The 17,262-nt window shown below is 46.3% G+C and overlaps 5 protein-coding genes across 6 annotated transcripts; 2 read left to right on the forward strand and 3 right to left on the reverse strand.

Moving 5' to 3' along the window:
• The first annotated feature begins 670 nt into the window (after positions 1-670).
• LOC102706995 (scarecrow-like protein 3) lies at positions 671-3,249 on the forward strand. Its single transcript, XM_040522334.1, has 2 exons — positions 671-934; positions 1,410-3,249. The coding sequence occupies exon 2, from the start codon at positions 1,629-1,631 to the stop codon at positions 2,952-2,954; it is 1,326 nt and encodes a 441-aa protein (XP_040378268.1). The 5' UTR covers positions 671-934; positions 1,410-1,628; the 3' UTR covers positions 2,955-3,249.
• Positions 3,250-4,259: 1,010 nt separating this feature from the next.
• On the forward strand, positions 4,260-6,626 carry LOC102704852 (ganglioside-induced differentiation-associated protein 2). Its single transcript, XM_006645332.3, has 3 exons — positions 4,260-4,540; positions 5,160-5,424; positions 6,205-6,626. The coding sequence occupies exons 1-3, from the start codon at positions 4,294-4,296 to the stop codon at positions 6,452-6,454; spliced, it is 762 nt and encodes a 253-aa protein (XP_006645395.1). The 5' UTR covers positions 4,260-4,293; the 3' UTR covers positions 6,455-6,626.
• A 68-nt stretch (positions 6,627-6,694) lies between these two features.
• LOC102704573 (pyrroline-5-carboxylate reductase) lies at positions 6,695-9,294 on the reverse strand. The gene is made up of 8 exons (XM_040522340.1): positions 9,158-9,294; positions 8,671-8,969; positions 8,551-8,599; positions 8,159-8,250; positions 7,869-7,941; positions 7,422-7,542; positions 7,209-7,314; positions 6,695-7,134 (listed from the first exon to the last, which is right to left on the reverse strand). Exons 2-8 carry the CDS (start codon positions 8,893-8,895, stop codon positions 6,946-6,948), a joined length of 855 nt encoding a protein of 284 aa, XP_040378274.1. The 5' UTR covers positions 8,896-8,969; positions 9,158-9,294; the 3' UTR covers positions 6,695-6,945.
• Positions 9,295-10,393: 1,099 nt separating this feature from the next.
• LOC102707273 (probable carboxylesterase 12) lies at positions 10,394-11,650 on the reverse strand. Its single transcript, XM_006646612.2, has one exon. It carries the CDS (start codon positions 11,648-11,650, stop codon positions 10,394-10,396), a length of 1,257 nt encoding a protein of 418 aa, XP_006646675.2.
• A 528-nt stretch (positions 11,651-12,178) lies between these two features.
• Positions 12,179-16,106, reverse strand: LOC102704297 (U-box domain-containing protein 44-like). Of its 2 annotated transcripts, XM_040519993.1 has the most exons (4): positions 15,648-15,973; positions 14,712-15,012; positions 14,116-14,268; positions 12,179-14,049 (listed from the first exon to the last, which is right to left on the reverse strand). In XM_040519993.1, exons 1-4 carry the CDS (start codon positions 15,927-15,929, stop codon positions 12,812-12,814), a joined length of 1,974 nt encoding a protein of 657 aa, XP_040375927.1. In that variant the 5' UTR covers positions 15,930-15,973; the 3' UTR covers positions 12,179-12,811. The 2 variants fall into 2 exon arrangements, with proteins under 2 accessions (XP_040375927.1, XP_006645393.3); XM_006645330.3 differs by having other exon boundaries at positions 12,179-14,268; positions 15,648-16,106.
• Positions 16,107-17,262: the final 1,156 nt, after the last annotated feature.

The raw sequence follows: 17,262 nt of genomic DNA on the forward strand, positions 1-17,262 counted from the left end.
CTTTATAAAATCTAATACATTAACTACCTACAAATAAACTTATTTTAAAATGAGCTAGATGGAATAAAAGGTGCTCATCTTATCACTTATTTTACAAATAAGATAAACAACATATTTATAAACAAAAAATAAACTGTGAATAAATTTTTTATATACATGTTTTTATCTAAAAGTCAAGACAATAAAATAAACTAAGATAAAGAAAAACGCTACAATTAACTTCACATTTAAGATTAGAAATTTAAATTTTGATTATAAGTATAAATTTTAAAATAGGTAAAAATGATCTTAAGAAAGAAGGTAGTACTAAGAGTTACAATAGCAGACTATAGTTCAACTATAAACATATTTTAAGAAGATAAGAGAGAAGAGAGAAATACGACGGACTATAGATTTATATTTAACTGTAACACATACTCGAGACATAATATATGTATATGTAACCACATATGCTAGTATATGTTTTATAGGTAATACTATATAAATTAACTATTAGATTAATATTAGATTGAGTATAGATAACTTGGAGGTTACCTGTACTACTGAACTTGCCCTTTCGAGCTAGAGTCGGTCCACGTAGATTACGGGAGAATAGAAGGGGCAGGCTGCACACCGCAGTCGCGGACAGAAAAGAGGAGTGAATGCGTCCGCGCCGGTGCCGGTGCGCGAGTGGAGACAAGCGCGATCCGGACAAAAAAAGCCTCCTCCGCTTCTTGTCGCCACCGCGGCCGCGCGCCCCCAAAAAGTCTCCAAAGCCAAGCCAAGCCGAGCGCCACCACCACGTCTCCCCCGCCCCTCTTCTCCTTTCACCTGCTCTCAGGCCTCCGCCTCTTTATATCTGCAATTCTGCTTCGTCTGCCCTCTGAGATCCTCTCCTCCTTTTTTTCCCCCTCTCTATCTGCTGCTGCTGGTGGATCATCTCCTTGAGCTTGAGGTGAGCATTTTCTTTCCTTCTCTTTTGTTCACTTGTGGGTGGGGATTCTATTCTGGCTTTGAGATGCCCGGATGCCGCATGCATGCTGCTGCTGCTGCTCGCTGTGCATCTCTTTTCTCGATGCAAGACGAGGGAGGTGTCGAGCTGCAACGACAAAGCTTTAGCCTGCCGACTGCCCAGTGCAGAAATAAATGGTGGTGATTTGCTTTTGTCCCTTGCCTGAAGGCTGGGGAAATCTGGCCCCGGGATTGTATTCTTGTCTCTCGAGCTGTTGCTGCTTGTTGCAATCTGTTTGGACTTTTGGAGCCAGCTTGTTCTTATCGTCGCCTTCATTGCCATACGATATCCATCCAACTCTAAAGCTCGCTGCTTTGGTGCTTTGCTTTGATTATTATTAATGGCTTCGTCATCGTCGTCGTCGTCTCCATCCCTCTCCTCCTCAAGCTGAGCTGCCTCCTCTTCTCTTTGCACGCAGGCGCAGCCTTTTGCAGGTTCACTCGCGCGCGGTCGCGGCCCCACCGTTGTCACCTCAGCCTCTGACGCCGGTGTCAGGCGAGACGACGACGACGACGACAGCAAGAAACCTCAAATGCGCCCGTGCTAAGCTAGAGTTGGCCAGGCGTAGAATCGGATCAAAGATTGCAGCTTTGTGGTGGAGTATATCAAGGTCTGAGCCGCAGCGCTGGCGAGGCTGATGGTCCAGGACGAAGGCTCCTCGTCGTCGGTGACATCTTCCCCGCTGCAGAACTTCTCCAACATGCCGCTCCACCCTGCCGCGGCCTCCCCGACGCCGCCATGGATGATGCGGGAGCTGCGCTCCGACGAGCGGGGACTCTGCCTCATTCATCTCCTCCTCAACTGCGCCGCCGCCGCCGCGGCGGGGCGGCTTGATGCTGCCAACGCCGCGCTCGAGCACATCGCGTCGCTCGCGGCGCCCGACGGGGATGCCATGCAGCGCGTGGCGGCCGCCTTCGCGGAGGCGCTGGCGCGGCGCGCGCTCCGGGCGTGGCCCGGGCTGTGCCGGGCGCTGCTCCTGCCCCGCTCGTCGCCCACGCCGGCCGAGGTCGCCGCCGCGCGCCGGCACTTCCTCGACCTCTGCCCGTTCCTCCGCCTCGCCGGGGCCGCCGCCAACCAGTCCATACTTGAGGCCATGGAGTCCGAGAAGATCGTTCATGTCATCGACCTCGGCGGCGCCGACGCCACGCAATGGCTCGAGCTCCTCCACCTCCTCGCCGCGCGCCCCGAGGGCCCGCCACACCTGCGCCTGACGTCCGTCCACGAGCACAAGGACCTCCTCTCCCAGACAGCCATGGCGCTCACGAAAGAAGCCGAGCGCCTCGACGTGCCGTTCCAGTTCAACCCGGTGGTGTCCCGCCTCGACGCCCTCGACGTGGAGTCCCTCCGCGTGAAGACCGGCGAGGCACTGGCCATCTGCTCCAGCCTCCAGCTGCACTGCCTCCTGGCGTCCGACGACGACGCCACCGCGGGCGCGGCCACCGACAAGGACAGGCGAAGCCCGGAGTCCGGGCTCTCCCCGTCGACGTCCCGCGCGGACGCGTTCCTGGGCGCGCTGTGGGGGCTGTCGCCGAAGGTCATGGTGGTGACGGAGCAGGAGGCGAGCCACAACGCGGCGGGGCTGACGGAGCGGTTCGTGGAGGCGCTCAACTACTACGCCGCGCTCTTCGACTGCCTCGAGGTGGGCGCGGCGCGCGGGTCGGTGGAGCGCGCCCGCGTCGAGCGGTGGCTGCTCGGGGAGGAGATCAAGAACATCGTGGCGTGCGACGGCGCCGAGCGGCGGGAGCGGCACGAGCGGCTGGAGCGGTGGGCGCGGCGGCTGGAGGGCGCCGGCTTCGGCCGCGTGCCGCTCAGCTACTACGCGCTGCTGCAGGCGCGGCGCGTGGCGCAGGGGCTCGGCTGCGACGGCTTCAAGGTCCGGGAGGAGAAAGGCAACTTCTTCCTCTGCTGGCAAGACCGCGCCCTCTTCTCCGTCTCCGCCTGGCGCGGCCGCCGCTTCGACTGACCACCGCTCGCCGCCGTTCCGCCTTCCCGTATTTGTGCGAAGGAGACGCCGGGCCTACATTTCGCTCGCTCACTGCTGCTGCTGCTGCTCATGAACATTCATCGTTAAGCTAGTCTTTAATCTTCTTTTCTCTTTTTTTAACTGTTTAGTTCCTTCTTCTTTTGTATCATCTGGCTTAGGTCCAGATGAATTCGATGTCGCCGTGTTGTTCTGTTCATAGTGTAATCTCTCCATTTTGGTTGAAATGCATATTTTTTACCTAGGAATCAAATCAAGTTTAAGCGCGCAACTCCCTCCCTCCTTTCTCCTGTTTCTGAACTAATCATCATCAGTGAAAGCAGGTCGTTGCATTTGGTAAAGAACAGAGCGCCAAATTCTTATCAATTGAGCTCTGCCTGATGATGATGAATGACGACGACGATGACGAGTGGCAATCTCGTGCTGAAATCTGACTTTCGATTTGTCCCTTTTCTCATGTTACGATGCTCTGAATTTCTCCGTGGAATAATTCAACGACGGCCTTCAACTTTGGCATAACAGTTTCAACGTGTCGGAGGAAGAACCGGCCAAGATCGAGCAGCTCACCCTTGTCGGAACTTCCACGGAATCGAAGCCCTTTCCACCCAATTTCCGCCAAAGTTCAGAGCTCCAACCCCAAAAGAGTTTCTGCTTTCCACGGTGAAATGGTCTTCCATTCCACATCTCACCTCGGAGATTAATTAGCACATTAGGGTAAGTGACTTTCAGTAGCCGTGTTGCTTATCGTCTCCTCATCAAAGTTACTTTTGAGCTGGGTAATATCAAGCGCACAAACTGCATCAGCAATGCAGTGATTGCAATGTAGTGTTGCTCAGGGAGCCTAACAACTGGCGATCGAATCGTTCACTAAATACATCCAAAATGTAAAATATTATGACCAGAAAGGACCTCATTCTTTTGTGACAGTTTTTTTCGATGTTTTGTACTACCTCCATTTAGTTTTAATATATAATGTTTTGACTTTTAAACTCAACATTTGTCTGACAATTCATTTTATATTAAAAACAGTGCGAATATTCAAATAAAATATTATACTTAAATTACCTTTAGGAATAAAACAAGCCACAACAAAATAAATGATGTTTAAGAAAATGTTGAGTAACTAAAAGGAAGTATGTATGTGGAAGAGAGAAAAACAAGCTTGTCTAGATGGGCTTTGGTGTCCTAGATGGGCCTAATTGGAGGCCCAGATAGGCTACTAACGTTGCGTTCGCTGCGGTGGCCGGCTTCTCTTCTCCGTCGTCTCCGTCTTGGTGGGTGGACGGCCGGGAGGATTCAGTGCGGCTGCGGCGGCCAGGCCATGGCGCTCGCGCAGGGCACCGGCGACTTCTCCGTGGTGGTGCTGGGCTCCGACTTCGCGGTCGACGCCGGGGCCGCGCTCCTCAACCCTGCCGACCGGGAGGAGTGGCACGACTGCCTGCCCGACCTCTCCGCCCCCGCCGACGGCGACGACTTCTCCGACCTCGAAGACCTCCAGGTCGTCCGCGTCCATGGCACCGACAGGGCCGGGAGGCGCATCGTCCGCGTCGTCGGCAGGTTCTTCCCTGGTGCGCGGAAACGCCTCTCCCTTTCCCCTCCCCTCTCCTTGGCACTTTTGTCAGATTGGACTGGGTTGCGGCATCCTACCTTCTGGATGAGTATCTGTCATCTATAGTGTGCGGATCATGTGAATTAAACTGGAAAAGGTTGCATCCTGGAGATTTATTGTTCATCATCTTTCAACTGGGTGGTAATTTTAGGTTGTGATTCGTATGCACTGTTCCGTTGATGCACCGAATAGAGAAGTTTCTCAGACGGGAACTCGTCAGATGTGCACAGATTTATTTGATGCTGCTCCTTGGAGTAGTATACCAAAGCTTGTTTGCTACCACAGGATGGTTTCATTGATCTTAACTTCAGGTTGGATAATTAATTTGGTGATTGCCTAGTTGGTATGGTACAACATTTAGTTCCGCATTTTTGCGATATTAGTGACCCGCGGTATACTGGAATGCTTGGCAGTGAATTTGAAACCGGTACTGGAAGTAGCAATCAGGTGTCTGTTCATCCCCTGAATATAGTGTGCGTCTGAGAGTGTTGTGACTACTAAAGCTGATGTTGTAATACTACCATGTTAGGTTCTGTTTCCTTCCTCATTGCCAACACTAACATGGCTTCAAATGGCAGCTCCTGTCATAGGTGGTGAGCGACTGAAGAGGTATGTTCTTCACAAGCTGCGCACTGAGTTGCCAGATGGACCATTCTGCATTTTGTACATGCACAGCACTGTACAGTCAGATGATAACAACCCCGGGATGTCAATCTTAAGGGGAGTTTATGAAGATCTTCCACATGAATGCAAGGAAAGGCTGCAGGTGTTATACTTCCTGCATCCTGGGCTTCGGTCTAGGTTGGCCATCGCCACACTTGGCAGGCTCTTTTTAAGCGGAGGGTCAGTATACTCCCACATGGTTCTTCTGTTTTCTTTTTCTTGTCATACTGGGCAGAAAATAGAATGACCAAGATCCACCAGATTGCATAGGGTTGGAATATGGAGAAAGTAGTAGATAACAGTGCCTGGATGATGTAGATATTGCTGACCGTATAGTACTTCCTCCACTTTGATGATTCTTCTTGTTTTGGACAATGATACGGTCTTCTAAATCAACATTTGACTATGATTTTCTATTAAAATATAAATAAAAGATAAATAAATGTTTGCTTTTATTAAAATACACTTTACGACTTATCCATACATGTCCTAGTGTTTCCAAACTAAATATTTTAAAAATTATTAATAGTTAAAGTTTTAAAAAGTTTGACCATACCCTTATCTATAACAACAAGAATTATGGAACTGGAGGGAGTATTCCAGATTAAGAATACTGGCACTAAAATGGTTATCCAGGGTATCATTACTCCAGTTATGAACAATGATTATAGTTGTAACCTATTTTATGGATCCCTGTTTTAAGTACACAGGCAGGCTAATTTAGTGACCTTTCTTTTATTGAGTGTCTCCAGTACCAAATTTTTGTTGTTTTCTCTGTTTCATATTATAAGATGTTTTGGTACTACCTAGATTCATCCATAAATCAGCATTTGTTTTATATATGTGTTTAGATTAATTAGCATTTATATAAATATAAGGATGGACATAACATCTTATAATGTGAAACGATGGTAATATTAATATTATTGCAACCTAAATTGTTATAACCTTTTGTCACAGTTTGTATTGGAAAATCAAGTATGTTAGTCGGCTGGAGTATCTTTGGGGGGACATCAGAAAGGGAGAAGTAGAAATTCCAGATTTCGTGATTGATCATGATAAGGTTCTTGAGCACCGACCACTGACAGACTATGGTATAGAGCCTGATCCTCTACATCTTGCTGATATGCCTGCTGTGGGCTACTCGCTTGGAAGGTATGAAGACAAATGGTCTCCCGAAGATCGACGGTACTCTCGCAATTACATGTGAAAATTTGCTAGCCGAAGGCCTCCAAGATTCATGTAATATATATAGTATAATTAGGATCATGGTAATGTTGTGTGATTTTGTCAGGTTGCTATAAAAACCTGACCGCCTGCTTCAGAATTGTCGGGATATATCACCTGCATTTACTTCTAAGCCAACGGCATGTCCGTCTTGACGTATGGTGTTGTGTCGTACAATTATGTATGTGCTTTTCTAATCTTACGGTGAAGTTCTACCGAAATTCTCACGCAGTTCTCCATACCTTGGCTTAGATATCCCAAGAAAAACAGCTGCCACATATCTCAAAACCATCTAGAAAGTATCAATCCAACATCATGTGGATTCAGTAACGCTAAATCCAACAAATTATTGAGATAACTACAAAGAAAACTTGCCGAGAGCCTGAGGTTTAAACATCCTGTGCACAGTGGCACACCCAATGGACTAACACTAATAACTAATGATAACTAACAAGTGATAACTAACAAGAGGATTTAACTCTGAGATAGCTCTCGGCAACGCTTTGTGGCAGCAACAACTGCATTTATCAGTGTCCCACGAAATGCACCCTTCTCGAGCTCTTGTATCCCAGTTATGGTGGTTCCGGCCGGGGAAGTGACCATATCTTTCAGTTGACCTGGATGCTTTCCAGTTTGGTTTACCATGGTTGCAGCACCAAGAACCTAGATAGAGCAACATAATATGTAAACAGAACATATAACTATATCACAACATATTTTATGGAAGGAAGACTCACCGTCTGAGATGCAAGACCAAGAGCAAGATCTCGAGGAAGACCAGCAGCAACCCCACCATCAGCCATGGCCTCTATTGCTAAGAAAATATAGGCCGGACCACTACCACTGTATTCAAATAGATGAGAATACATGTCACTCTGAAAATCATAACATAATGTTTCCTCCAGTGAAGCTTTTCAAGGAAATATTTGTATGTAAAACCAGTGACATACCTTAACCCAGTTACAGCATCAAAATATTTCTCTTCAGCTGTCCAAACTTTTCCGATGGCACTGAATAAACTTCTTACACGGTTTTCATCATTATCAGTAGCCATGTCTCCCAAACACATCACTAGTAGAAGTGCATCAGCAATTGATTAATTCCCACTTCCTTAAGTAGATAAATCATAATCTCAATTATTAAATGTTTTTCTACCACCCCAACTCTCGACAAAACAGTAGTGTTTTTTTTTTCTGGAAGGAACCAAGGTACACATAAAGTGCTGTTCATTAAAATGTGCGATATCTTCAAAGAGAGATCATCGCACAATATTAGTTGATTGATAACTTTACAAGAAAGGCTGATAAACGATAATTTATGTGTTATGATTATTGGACTGAAAAAAGTACACATGAAATCAGCAAATGAAGTTGATGGGTGATTATCATATATGTTACCTGATGCTGCTTGACCAACAGCTGAAGGGGTGTTTGGCATTACTCTAATAATTCTTCGATGACCAGACCAACCCTACAATTACAATGGAAGAAAATAGGGCAAACTGTGAACAAGTGAATGCATCCAACTGAGGAAAAAAAAGATCTGGCATGAATGAAGCATGGCATCAGTTGGCTTTTTCTGCATGGAATCTAGATAGAGCAATATTACTCAGTATATGCCCTACCACTCAACAGGCTTTCTGGAGTCATGAGTTAAGAAAATTTAGTAAAATAAAACACAGACTCACCTGCAGATCTTCCATCTTGATGCCAGCAGCAATGGACACCAGAAGCTTTTCTTCTGACAGCAAGGGTTTAAGCTCAACCAGAACCTCCCTTACTGCAATTTGATGCGTACATCATCTCATAAGCATGGAAAACCTACTCCAACGTAACCGAACCTAGCAAATATCTTGAGAACAAACATTTGTGAAACAAATATAACTATTCCCCCTCCCTCCTAGAGTTCTTAAATCTCCAAAACATCAGAAAAACAGCTGAAGTTCATCTGCACTGGCAACTGTACATTTTACATCTAACTAGTTCTCCTAATCTCCCCTCTAATAAAATGCTTTTCCGAAAACCACAAACAGAAGCATAATCTTTTGGAAGACGAGAAAACAGGACAAGATGTACATACCAATCTGTGGCTTCACAGAGATTACGATCACGTCACTTTCATCAACTACCTATAACAAGAGAAGAGAGTTATGTGCTGCCTAATTTCAGTACGGGAGGGTTTTTAGCAGAGAATACATACCTGAGCGTTGGTCTCCATGATGTGAGCTCCAATCGACGCGAAGGCGGCCGCACGCTCGGGGCGGCGGTGGGGCGCGGTGCGGATGGCGGCGGCCGGGAGGACGCCCGAAGCCACCACGCCGCGCGCGATGCTCTCCGCCAGGTTACCCGGACCGATGAACCCGAGGCGGAACCCGGCGGCCGCGGCCGCTGCCACGGGCTGAGCTGGAGGAGGCGGCGCCGCCATCGCGAGGAATCCGCGGAGGAGGAGGAGGTGGGGGAGACGCCGCGGCCGTGGAAGCGGAAGGCTTCGTTGGTGATCTGTAGCGATTTAAAACCATTCGGTTAGGTAAAAAAAAAAAGGCTCAAATCGAGGGAAAACCAGGATATAATCTGAAAGCAAAATCCCGTAAAAATGTTTTTGAAAAATCTATTTATTATATATATATATATATATGAATAAAATAAGAGAATAGGAGATTTCAAAATTGGGAGGATAAGAAACTGGCCTCTGCCAGCGAGTGCGAGTGGGTGAGCGTGGTGCGCCGTCGCCGGCGAGTGGGTGCGGCGAACCGCGTCGCCGCCGTCGCGAGCGAAGACGAGCAGTTCGCTCGCAGAAGCAAGAGCTGCGCAGTTGGAACCAGGAGGAGAAGAAAACGGAAAGGGGGGTGGGGGGGGGGGGGGGGCGGGGGAATGGCGACTAGGAGCGCCGGGCGCCGGCAGCCTAGAGGCGGAGAGGCGGCGGGGGAGCTCTGGGCCGCGCCGCGGCGGAGAGGCGTCGTCGCGTGGAGCAGGCGGCGGAGAGGGATGCGATGCCTGTACGATGCGCCTGGGCTGTTTTGTGCAATCATATAAAATCTATTGATTTTTAGTTCAATCAACAGTGAACCAAAGTTCTGTTTCTTCTGTACACCGTCCGATGTAGCACGCGGCAAGGATCCATCCCCTCTTCCGCTTCTGCCCTTTGTCCAACGCTGTCATTGATTGATTTATTTATTCTCTACCATTATGAGTTTAAAAAGAAACAGAGGGATCATTCGTAATTTAATAGATGATGCTTTTATTTTTCGTTACTTCGTTACACGGTTGATCTTACACGGTTGATCGTTTGTCTTATTTTTAAAATTTATATAATTATAATTTATTTTATTCTGATCAAATTTACAGCTAAAATTATTTTAAGTACAAATTACTTTTTTTCATATTTTTATAACTTTTAGTAAGACGGACAATCACTCTTACTAAAAAAATCAACAACTTTATTTTAAGGCCCCTTTGATTCAATTGAAAATTTATAGAAATTTTAAAAGATTTTATTTTTATAGGAATTTTTCCTACAAAGAATCAAAAGAATAAACCCTATGAAATGCTATGAAATTCCTATGGAATGTCTCTTCCCATATAAGTTTTGGAAGAAATTTAACTAGAACCTCGTGGAAAAAAATCCTATGAGTTTTTATTTCTCCTCAAATTCTTGTGTTTTTCCTGTAGTCCAATCAAACGGCTATTCCTATATTTTTTCTGTGTTTTGCGATCCTCTATTTTACACTTACATTCATGTTAGAATCCTATGTTTTTCCAATTCATCCGTTTTTTCATTCACGTGATTAAAGAGCCTAAAATACGAGTACTCTGATCGTTATTTTGTACTAACATACATACCTTTTTACCGTAAAATACACGGAAAAAAAAAGGAAGCCCACGAAACATCCAATCCAAGGCGCCAAATTTGAAGCTTCAACCAGTCAGAAATAACTCTTCAGCACGCTCCTCCCTAGAGCAGCTGCAGGAAGATGATACTTCTGCACCTTATTACTGAGCGGCCTCACTCCAAATCCAGAGCGTCGAGGTACCGTTGGTGCAATTTGCGCCGCGCAACACCTTGCGCCGCCGCGACTTGGCACCGTCCTTGCCGTCGTCTTCCTACCGACACCCTCCACCTCCATCGGCATGCTGATCGGCGGCGTGGTCTTGCCCTCGGCGATGAACTTGGTGACGTGGTCCATGAGCTCCTTGGTCTCGTCGTCGGAGCTATATTCCGGCAGGAGATGGAAGCAGTGGTCCTTCCGCCTGGACACCACGAGCTGCGCCCTGTCGCCCCACCCGGCGCCGTCGCGGAGTAGCTCGTGGTGACGGCGGCCGCGGTCCCGCAGGACGTCCTCCGTGGCCACGGCCACCAGCGCTCGGCGGCATGGCAGCAGTGCTATGTCCTTCGCGGGAGGGTTGATCCGGGGATCGTCGTTGCCGGCGGCGCCCGCCGTGACGTACGGACAGAGGTTGTCGACCCTCTCAGGCAGCAGCTTCGGCTTGGTGCGCCAGGCGCACGGTTTCTCGAAGGGTAGCCTCTCGGTGCCCCAGAAGTATGGCTGCAGGAGTATCATGCCCTCGATGTCGATGTCGCCGGCGTTGCGGGCGGTGCCGGCCCGTAGCGCCACGTTGTGCACGATGTTGGCGCCGGAGCTCTCGCCGGCGAGGAACATGCACGTCCGGTCGGCGTAGCTGCCGACCCAGGCGTCGTCGGAGAGGCCGCCGCTTGAAGCCGCTGCCCACCGGAGCGCGGCCCACGCGTCGTCGTAGGCCGCCGGTATGGGATGCTCCGGCGCGAGGCGGTAGTCCACGGAGACGACGACCGCCACGGCGTGAGCGGCGAGGGAGTCCGCGTAGTTGTGGAACATCTCGGCCGAGGCGCTCCCCGTGCAGAAGCCGCCGCCATGGATGTAGACGACCAAGGGGAGCCTCCTGCCGTCTTCGGCGGCGGCCTGGGCGGCGTCGATGGGGAGGAACAGGCGAACGGACACTCCGGTCTCGCCGTCGACGACGACGTCCTTCGTCACGACCCCATTTCGGCTTCTCTCGTCGGACGACGCGCCCATCTTCTTGTGCCTCACGAACTCCCTGACGCGGCCGTCGTTGTACACGCGCAGGAACGGGAAGAGGTCGACGGCGATGCCGCCGTCGCGGCTCTCGCTGTGCGCCGCCAATGAGCCATTGCTTGTGCTCATGCTGCAGCTAGCTGGATTTTTTTTGCGACTTGCAAGTGTTGCGGTTTGCTTTTGCGCTACGATAGTTTGCATGCAAAAGCGCAGGCGTTCTTGTTCTACTATTCTTATATGCAGTGGTGCCGTATAGCTAAAACCCTAACTAGTTTTAGGTAAAACTTATAGTACTTCTATTCTTAGAGTCTAAAAAAATAGAGATAAGACATAATGTAAGATAATAAACAATTTTAAAAATAAGTTGTATAATTCATTTTTTCCGAACCCTAGTTCGACCCTATAAATACATGAATGGTTTCCTTGATTTTCAATATCCACAAGGAAATGAGAGTTCTTTTCACTCCGTTTTACATCTTTCATTGAAATTTTGGATAATAGCCCATGATATCATGTTACACATTGCGTTGTTGTTCAGCAGGAGCATTAGAGCACTACTAGGATTTTCAGTAGATTAATCCGTTTCTATTCCAGGAGCAGGTTAAAAACTAACGGATCATCGCACATGTGTTGCCTTTCAAATAATCATCCCACATGTAAAACTATATTAGGTTAAACAAAGTTGCTATAAAAAAAATAGCCAACCGTAATCATATCTTACTGGTATACACAATGGAAACTGAGCAATAACAAGTTCAAAAACCATGAGCCCATCTTCCAGAAAAGAATGATATGCGTCTATTTCTATGTTGAACAAGTTTGCTGTAAAAAAACAATGGTAATGCACATATCCCTCCTTTTCTTTTTCTTTTGAATTCATATCACCATTTTATACACAAAAGAAGAAACAGTACATGACTAACTACAAAGCTTGCATCTTATCTCCTTTAAACACTATATGAACTAACAAAAAACGACAGACCAACACAAGATTGCTGTCCACGGTGCACAATTTTCCTTTGCTCTGCTAGATTGTCATCTGTACGACCATAAGTTTTAGACTGTAACCCCCAAAATAACTTAATCCTGAGGTACCAATATGCCATCCAACAGATGAAACACTCTTAAAATTGCTCCACAATAACACTTGGTGAAAAGGACACTGGCTGGCAAACTTGGATCAGACAGCCTTCAAGCGTATGCTCAATATGCATTGATCAGCATAGCAGCAAACGACCAGTCACAGTCCATCCTGCTAGTATCAGCATGAATTGTTGCACACAAAGCATGCTAAAAGTAGCTCGATTGTGTTTGAAGTAGCTCAAGGTGAGCAAGTATCTTTCCAATCATTGGTTTCAGGACAGGATCTCCTTTCTGAGCAAGATCGATAAGCAAAGCTTGTGCGATTTCGCCATAATGCTCTCTGTGGGCTTCAAGCCGAAAGATCCTCTCAAGCATCCATATCGCCTTCTCCTGGGAAGTTGAGTTTCCTGCTTCAGCGATTCTCAGCAGAGCATGAACACCTGATGCCTTTTCTATCACCTTGCTCCCGTTTTCCCAAATCTCATCCTGCATAAGGGTAGCTAGTGCTTCCAATACTGCTCCATCTGCTTCACGATCGTCATCTTCTAAGATTTGGATCAGAGGACTGATAGCACCAGCTTTCACTAAGCAGAAAGTGCTTTTGACAGTGCATTGGCAATTGTGAACAAAACAGTAAGTTTCAGCTGATGGTGCAACGCAAAGCCATCTTGGCAATTTTGTCTTGCGTAATGCTACTGAATTCTGTGACAGTTGAGCCAAGGATGTTGCTGCTTTAGACTTGGCTTTTATTGATCCTTCTGAAAGTAACTTAACAAGGCAAGGGACCACCCCATGTCCAACTGCTAAACTTTGTAACTTTTTATCCCAAGGGACTGTAAACCGAATTAATACGCCCGCAATGCCCTCAAGTAATGATGTTCTCTGCGGTGTCAAAGATGTTGTGATGTTTGTCTCCAGTAAGGATATCAGGAGAGGAAGCAAGTTGGCTTCTGTGAGAAACTCAGTAATCTTATTGTCTGTCACCGGGAGATTGCTTAGGATACCAATAGCTGCAGTCTTCTCATTTCCAGATGTAGTTGAAGAGATAATCTTTACAAAAATCTTAAGGTGGGTGTCCCTAATCTGCTCAGTTAATTCCTGTGAAGCATCTTTTGACAGATTGAAAATAAAATTCATAGCAGCAATTTTAATATCAACATTCTTTTCTGTCAGGAAGGGCAGGAGGAGTTGCACTCCGCCATTTTTTCTAATTTTAGCTCTAGCCCTTTTAGCATTTGTGTGCCCTGAAATACTATTTAGGGCCCTCAGGAGGTGAAGTTGAATTACTGGACTCGACAAGTTAAGAAGAGAGAGCATTTGAGGAGCTACATCCTTATGAAGCAGGATACGATCAGATTGTGCAATAGCTGCGAGTATAGCTGAGGCTGGCTCTCTAAGGGTCATTAACACTGATGTAACAGAGAACAGAAGTTGGAGCAGTGGTCCTGTTATGCCAGAATTTATCAAAATTTCCGCGTTTCGTAGAGAGCTAGAGAGATTAAGACAGGCACCTAGGGCTGAGTGCTTGGCTTCAAGATTTCCAGATTTAAACATTTCCACAAGGGGCTCAACTGCACCATCTTCTCCAAGGGAAGATTTCATCTGTTCAGAGAGGAACATTTTAGAAATAGCAGTTGCCATTAGGATCTTGTTCATATCAGAACCTGCAAAATAAACAGGAGAATAAAGCTCATTCAGGCAGGGTTTAGAAACTTGCATCTCTGACCATACATGTACTGTTGTAGTTTATTTGATGAGAGCTCTAAAGTATGAATTGACTACTAATGGTAGATAGTGGTGCACAAAGCAGTTTCTCTCTCCTTTTCTTTCTAATCACTGTTTTTTGCTGCTCTTTATTACAGCTCCTTTTTTATCTATATTTTATGATATTTTGGTTAATTCTCTTCAATTTTATGGTGGGTCTCAGAAATGCATTTTCTGAAGATAATTTAAATAATTAGTTGAGTCAAAGGGGTCAAATGTTGTAAACCTTAACACTAAATGCCTGTTCTTGAAGCCATTCATTATATGAAGTGTATGATTGTAAGCTCCGTTTACATCTGTCGGAAAATGTAAGCGTGAAAAGAGATATGGTCTATTAAAATACCTTCTTTCAGGTAATTTATCAACGGTCGAAAATAACCAGCCTCTGCCATCAGGAGCACATTTTGTGGATTGGATGACAACATGTGCAGCAACTTCTCTGCATCATCATGGGTATCTGGTTCATTTGCATTTCTTAATGTGACTAGCATGACTATACTGCCTTTAATCCTGCCAATCCTCGGCCGAACTTGTGGGATATCTGACAAATCCAACAGCAATGCAATTGCTTCCCTTGCCTCATCAACATCTCTAGATAAGGAACGAACAATACTTGAAAGTGACTCGATGCTTGCCAACCTCTCCTGCAAAGTCACGGAGTAAATCCAATCACATGAAAGAAATGAAGGCAGATTAAGTGCCAATGGAAATAGCCATTAGATAATTGATAACCCATATCATCAAGTGATATTGCCAAACATAAATATCCGGTTCGGTGGTAGGGGCTTGTCAGAATCCAAGGAGTATGTTTTAATCTTTTTTTTTAAAAGATATTGATGTGTATGATCTATAGAACCCTCTACCTGTTCAAATTTAATGCCTTCCTTCCGGCTTGCAAGTTATTGATCAGGAGTATCGTACAATGTTCTCAAGGTACTCACCTTGGCAGTATTTGACCTTAACTGGACACTCAAGTGAGTAAATTTTAGAAGTTTCAAATTCAATTTTTCTCTTCTAAGAAGGACAGTGATGTAGTCTAAACTTCCACGGCATTGTGCAGCAAATGGTCGAGACAAATCAAGCTCCCTAATACTATTTACAAAGATCAGGCTGTGCCTTACAATATGTACAATGACACCAAATGCAGCTTGGTAATCCCCAAATGCAGTAGAGCACAGACATTTCCCAAAATGCTGCTACATGGGCATACCATCGAACAGAAAGCGTGCGTAATCAGAGAAATCGAAGTGCACCACGCTCCACAATCCGGAGTCCTCACCTTGCTCTCGCAGCCAACGCAGCGCGCGAGCCGCCGCAGCGCGGCCATGACGCGGACCCTGGCCTCCGCGGTCCCAGCGCCGGCGAGCCGCGCGAGCAGCGCCGGAACCAGGACGCCGTCCTCGTCATCGTCCTCCCCGAGCCTCCCCTGCTCGGCGAGCGCCGCCACCTCCCGCGCCACCTCGGCGAGCTCAGCGTCGTCGCCGTTCTTGACGCGGACGAGGAAGTCCTCCACGTCGACGGCCACGCCGCCCCCACGGCCACCGCCCCCCGTTCTTGGCATCACAGCAGCAGCAGCGCCAAAGCAACAAGAAGCGAGCGGCAGTGAGCGTCGCGGGTGGGGAGAAGGCGGCGGGGGGGGGGGGGGGGGGGGGGGTTGAGTGGAGTAAGCGGAGGAGGAGGCGAGGAGAGGGAGAGGGAGAAGAAGCGGTCAAGTCGCCCATGAACGACGCGGCCCGAGGCCGAGGAGGAAGCGCCGGCGTCGCTGTCTGTCTACCCCTCAACCTCCGATTTTGGGTTTACCGTACCGGTTGTAACGGCGAGGATACCATCCTAAGAGCTTGTTTAGCTCTCAAATTTTTTTTAAAAACATCCTATTAAATTTTTAAACACCTAAATAAAGCATTAAATATAGAGGAACCAAAAAACTAATTACACAGTTACGGAAAAAATATTGAGACGAATATTTTGAGTCTAATTAATCCATGAGTAGCCATAAGTGCTACAATAACCAACATGTGCTAATGATGGATTAATTAAGCTCAAAAGATTCGTCTCATGGTTTCCAGGCTAGCCCTGAAATTCGTTTTTTCATTCGTGTTCGAAAACCCCTTCCAACATTCGATCAAATATTTGACGTGACACTTCTCCTGAAAATTTTCTCAATCTAAACCCCCCTAACTGCATCCCAAAATCATTTCTCAAAATCAACATATCAAATCTTAGACACCTAAATAGAGTATTAAATATTAATGAAAATTAAAACTAATTACACAGTTACGAGGAAAATCGTGAGACGAATATTTTGAGCCTAATTAGTACATGATTAGCCATAAATACTATGGTAACCAATATATGCTAATGACGAATTAATTAGACTTAAAAGTTTTGTCTTGTGGTTTTCAGATGGAATCTAAAATTTGTTTTATAATTAGACTACGTTTAATGTCTTAAATATATAACCGTACGCGTCGATACGAGCTCTCTGTCGAAAATTTTTGGAACTGACCGGGGCATTACTACCCCATCCGTTCAACCAATACTTCATCTTTATTCGGCCCACTAATACAAAAGTACTAAAAAAATAAAAAGTGTTCGTCAGATAAATGGAGGAGATAAAAATTTGAGAGAGGAAATACCGGTATGATGACGATAATATCATCGTAACTTTACTGAATGTAAATAGATTTCAAAATAATTTAAATTTTGACAAATTTTGTTTTGTCGTGCTTATTATCATGATGTGGTAGTCTATATCTTCAACGGTAAGAGAAATATAGACAATGACCAATGAGCACAATGGGTAACCTTATGCGTTTATTTTTTTGGAGAAAAATTGCAAGATTGATATTATAATTTTGCTAAATTGAATATATACCGTTCTGGTCCACGTGTCA

The sequence above is a fragment of the Oryza brachyantha genome, chromosome 1, assembly GCF_000231095.2.
Source record: "Oryza brachyantha chromosome 1, ObraRS2, whole genome shotgun sequence".
In the NCBI taxonomy this organism is placed as follows: Eukaryota; Viridiplantae; Streptophyta; class Magnoliopsida; order Poales; family Poaceae; genus Oryza; species Oryza brachyantha.

What these genes read in the sequence shown, in the direction of transcription:
- LOC102707273 (XM_006646612.2), bottom strand. Translation starts at nt 11,650, where the DNA reads ATGAGCACAAGCAATGGCTCATTGGCGGCGCACAGCGAGAGCCGCGAC.
- LOC102704573 (XM_040522340.1), bottom strand. Translation starts at nt 8,895, where the DNA reads ATGGCGGCGCCGCCTCCTCCAGCTCAGCCCGTGGCAGCGGCCGCGGCC. An exon ending in TCATGGAGACCAACGCTCAG is followed by an intron (nt 8,600 to 8,670) that starts GTATGTATTCTC and finishes CTCTTGTTATAG; the next exon opens with GTAGTTGATGAAAGTGACGT. An exon ending in CTCTGTGAAGCCACAGATTG is followed by an intron (nt 8,251 to 8,550) that starts GTATGTACATCT and finishes ATCAAATTGCAG; the next exon opens with TAAGGGAGGTTCTGGTTGAG.
- LOC102706995 (XM_040522334.1), top strand. Translation starts at nt 1,629, where the DNA reads ATGGTCCAGGACGAAGGCTCCTCGTCGTCGGTGACATCTTCCCCGCTG.
- LOC102704852 (XM_006645332.3), top strand. Translation starts at nt 4,294, where the DNA reads ATGGCGCTCGCGCAGGGCACCGGCGACTTCTCCGTGGTGGTGCTGGGC. An exon ending in CGTCGGCAGGTTCTTCCCTG is followed by an intron (nt 4,541 to 5,159) that starts GTGCGCGGAAAC and finishes TTCAAATGGCAG; the next exon opens with CTCCTGTCATAGGTGGTGAG. An exon ending in AGGCTCTTTTTAAGCGGAGG is followed by an intron (nt 5,425 to 6,204) that starts GTCAGTATACTC and finishes CTTTTGTCACAG; the next exon opens with TTTGTATTGGAAAATCAAGT.
- LOC102704297 (XM_006645330.3), bottom strand. Translation starts at nt 15,929, where the DNA reads ATGCCAAGAACGGGGGGCGGTGGCCGTGGGGGCGGCGTGGCCGTCGAC. An exon ending in GCGTTGGCTGCGAGAGCAAG is followed by an intron (nt 15,013 to 15,647) that starts GTGAGGACTCCG and finishes GTGACTTTGCAG; the next exon opens with GAGAGGTTGGCAAGCATCGA. An exon ending in GATAAATTACCTGAAAGAAG is followed by an intron (nt 14,269 to 14,711) that starts GTATTTTAATAG and finishes TTTATTTTGCAG; the next exon opens with GTTCTGATATGAACAAGATC.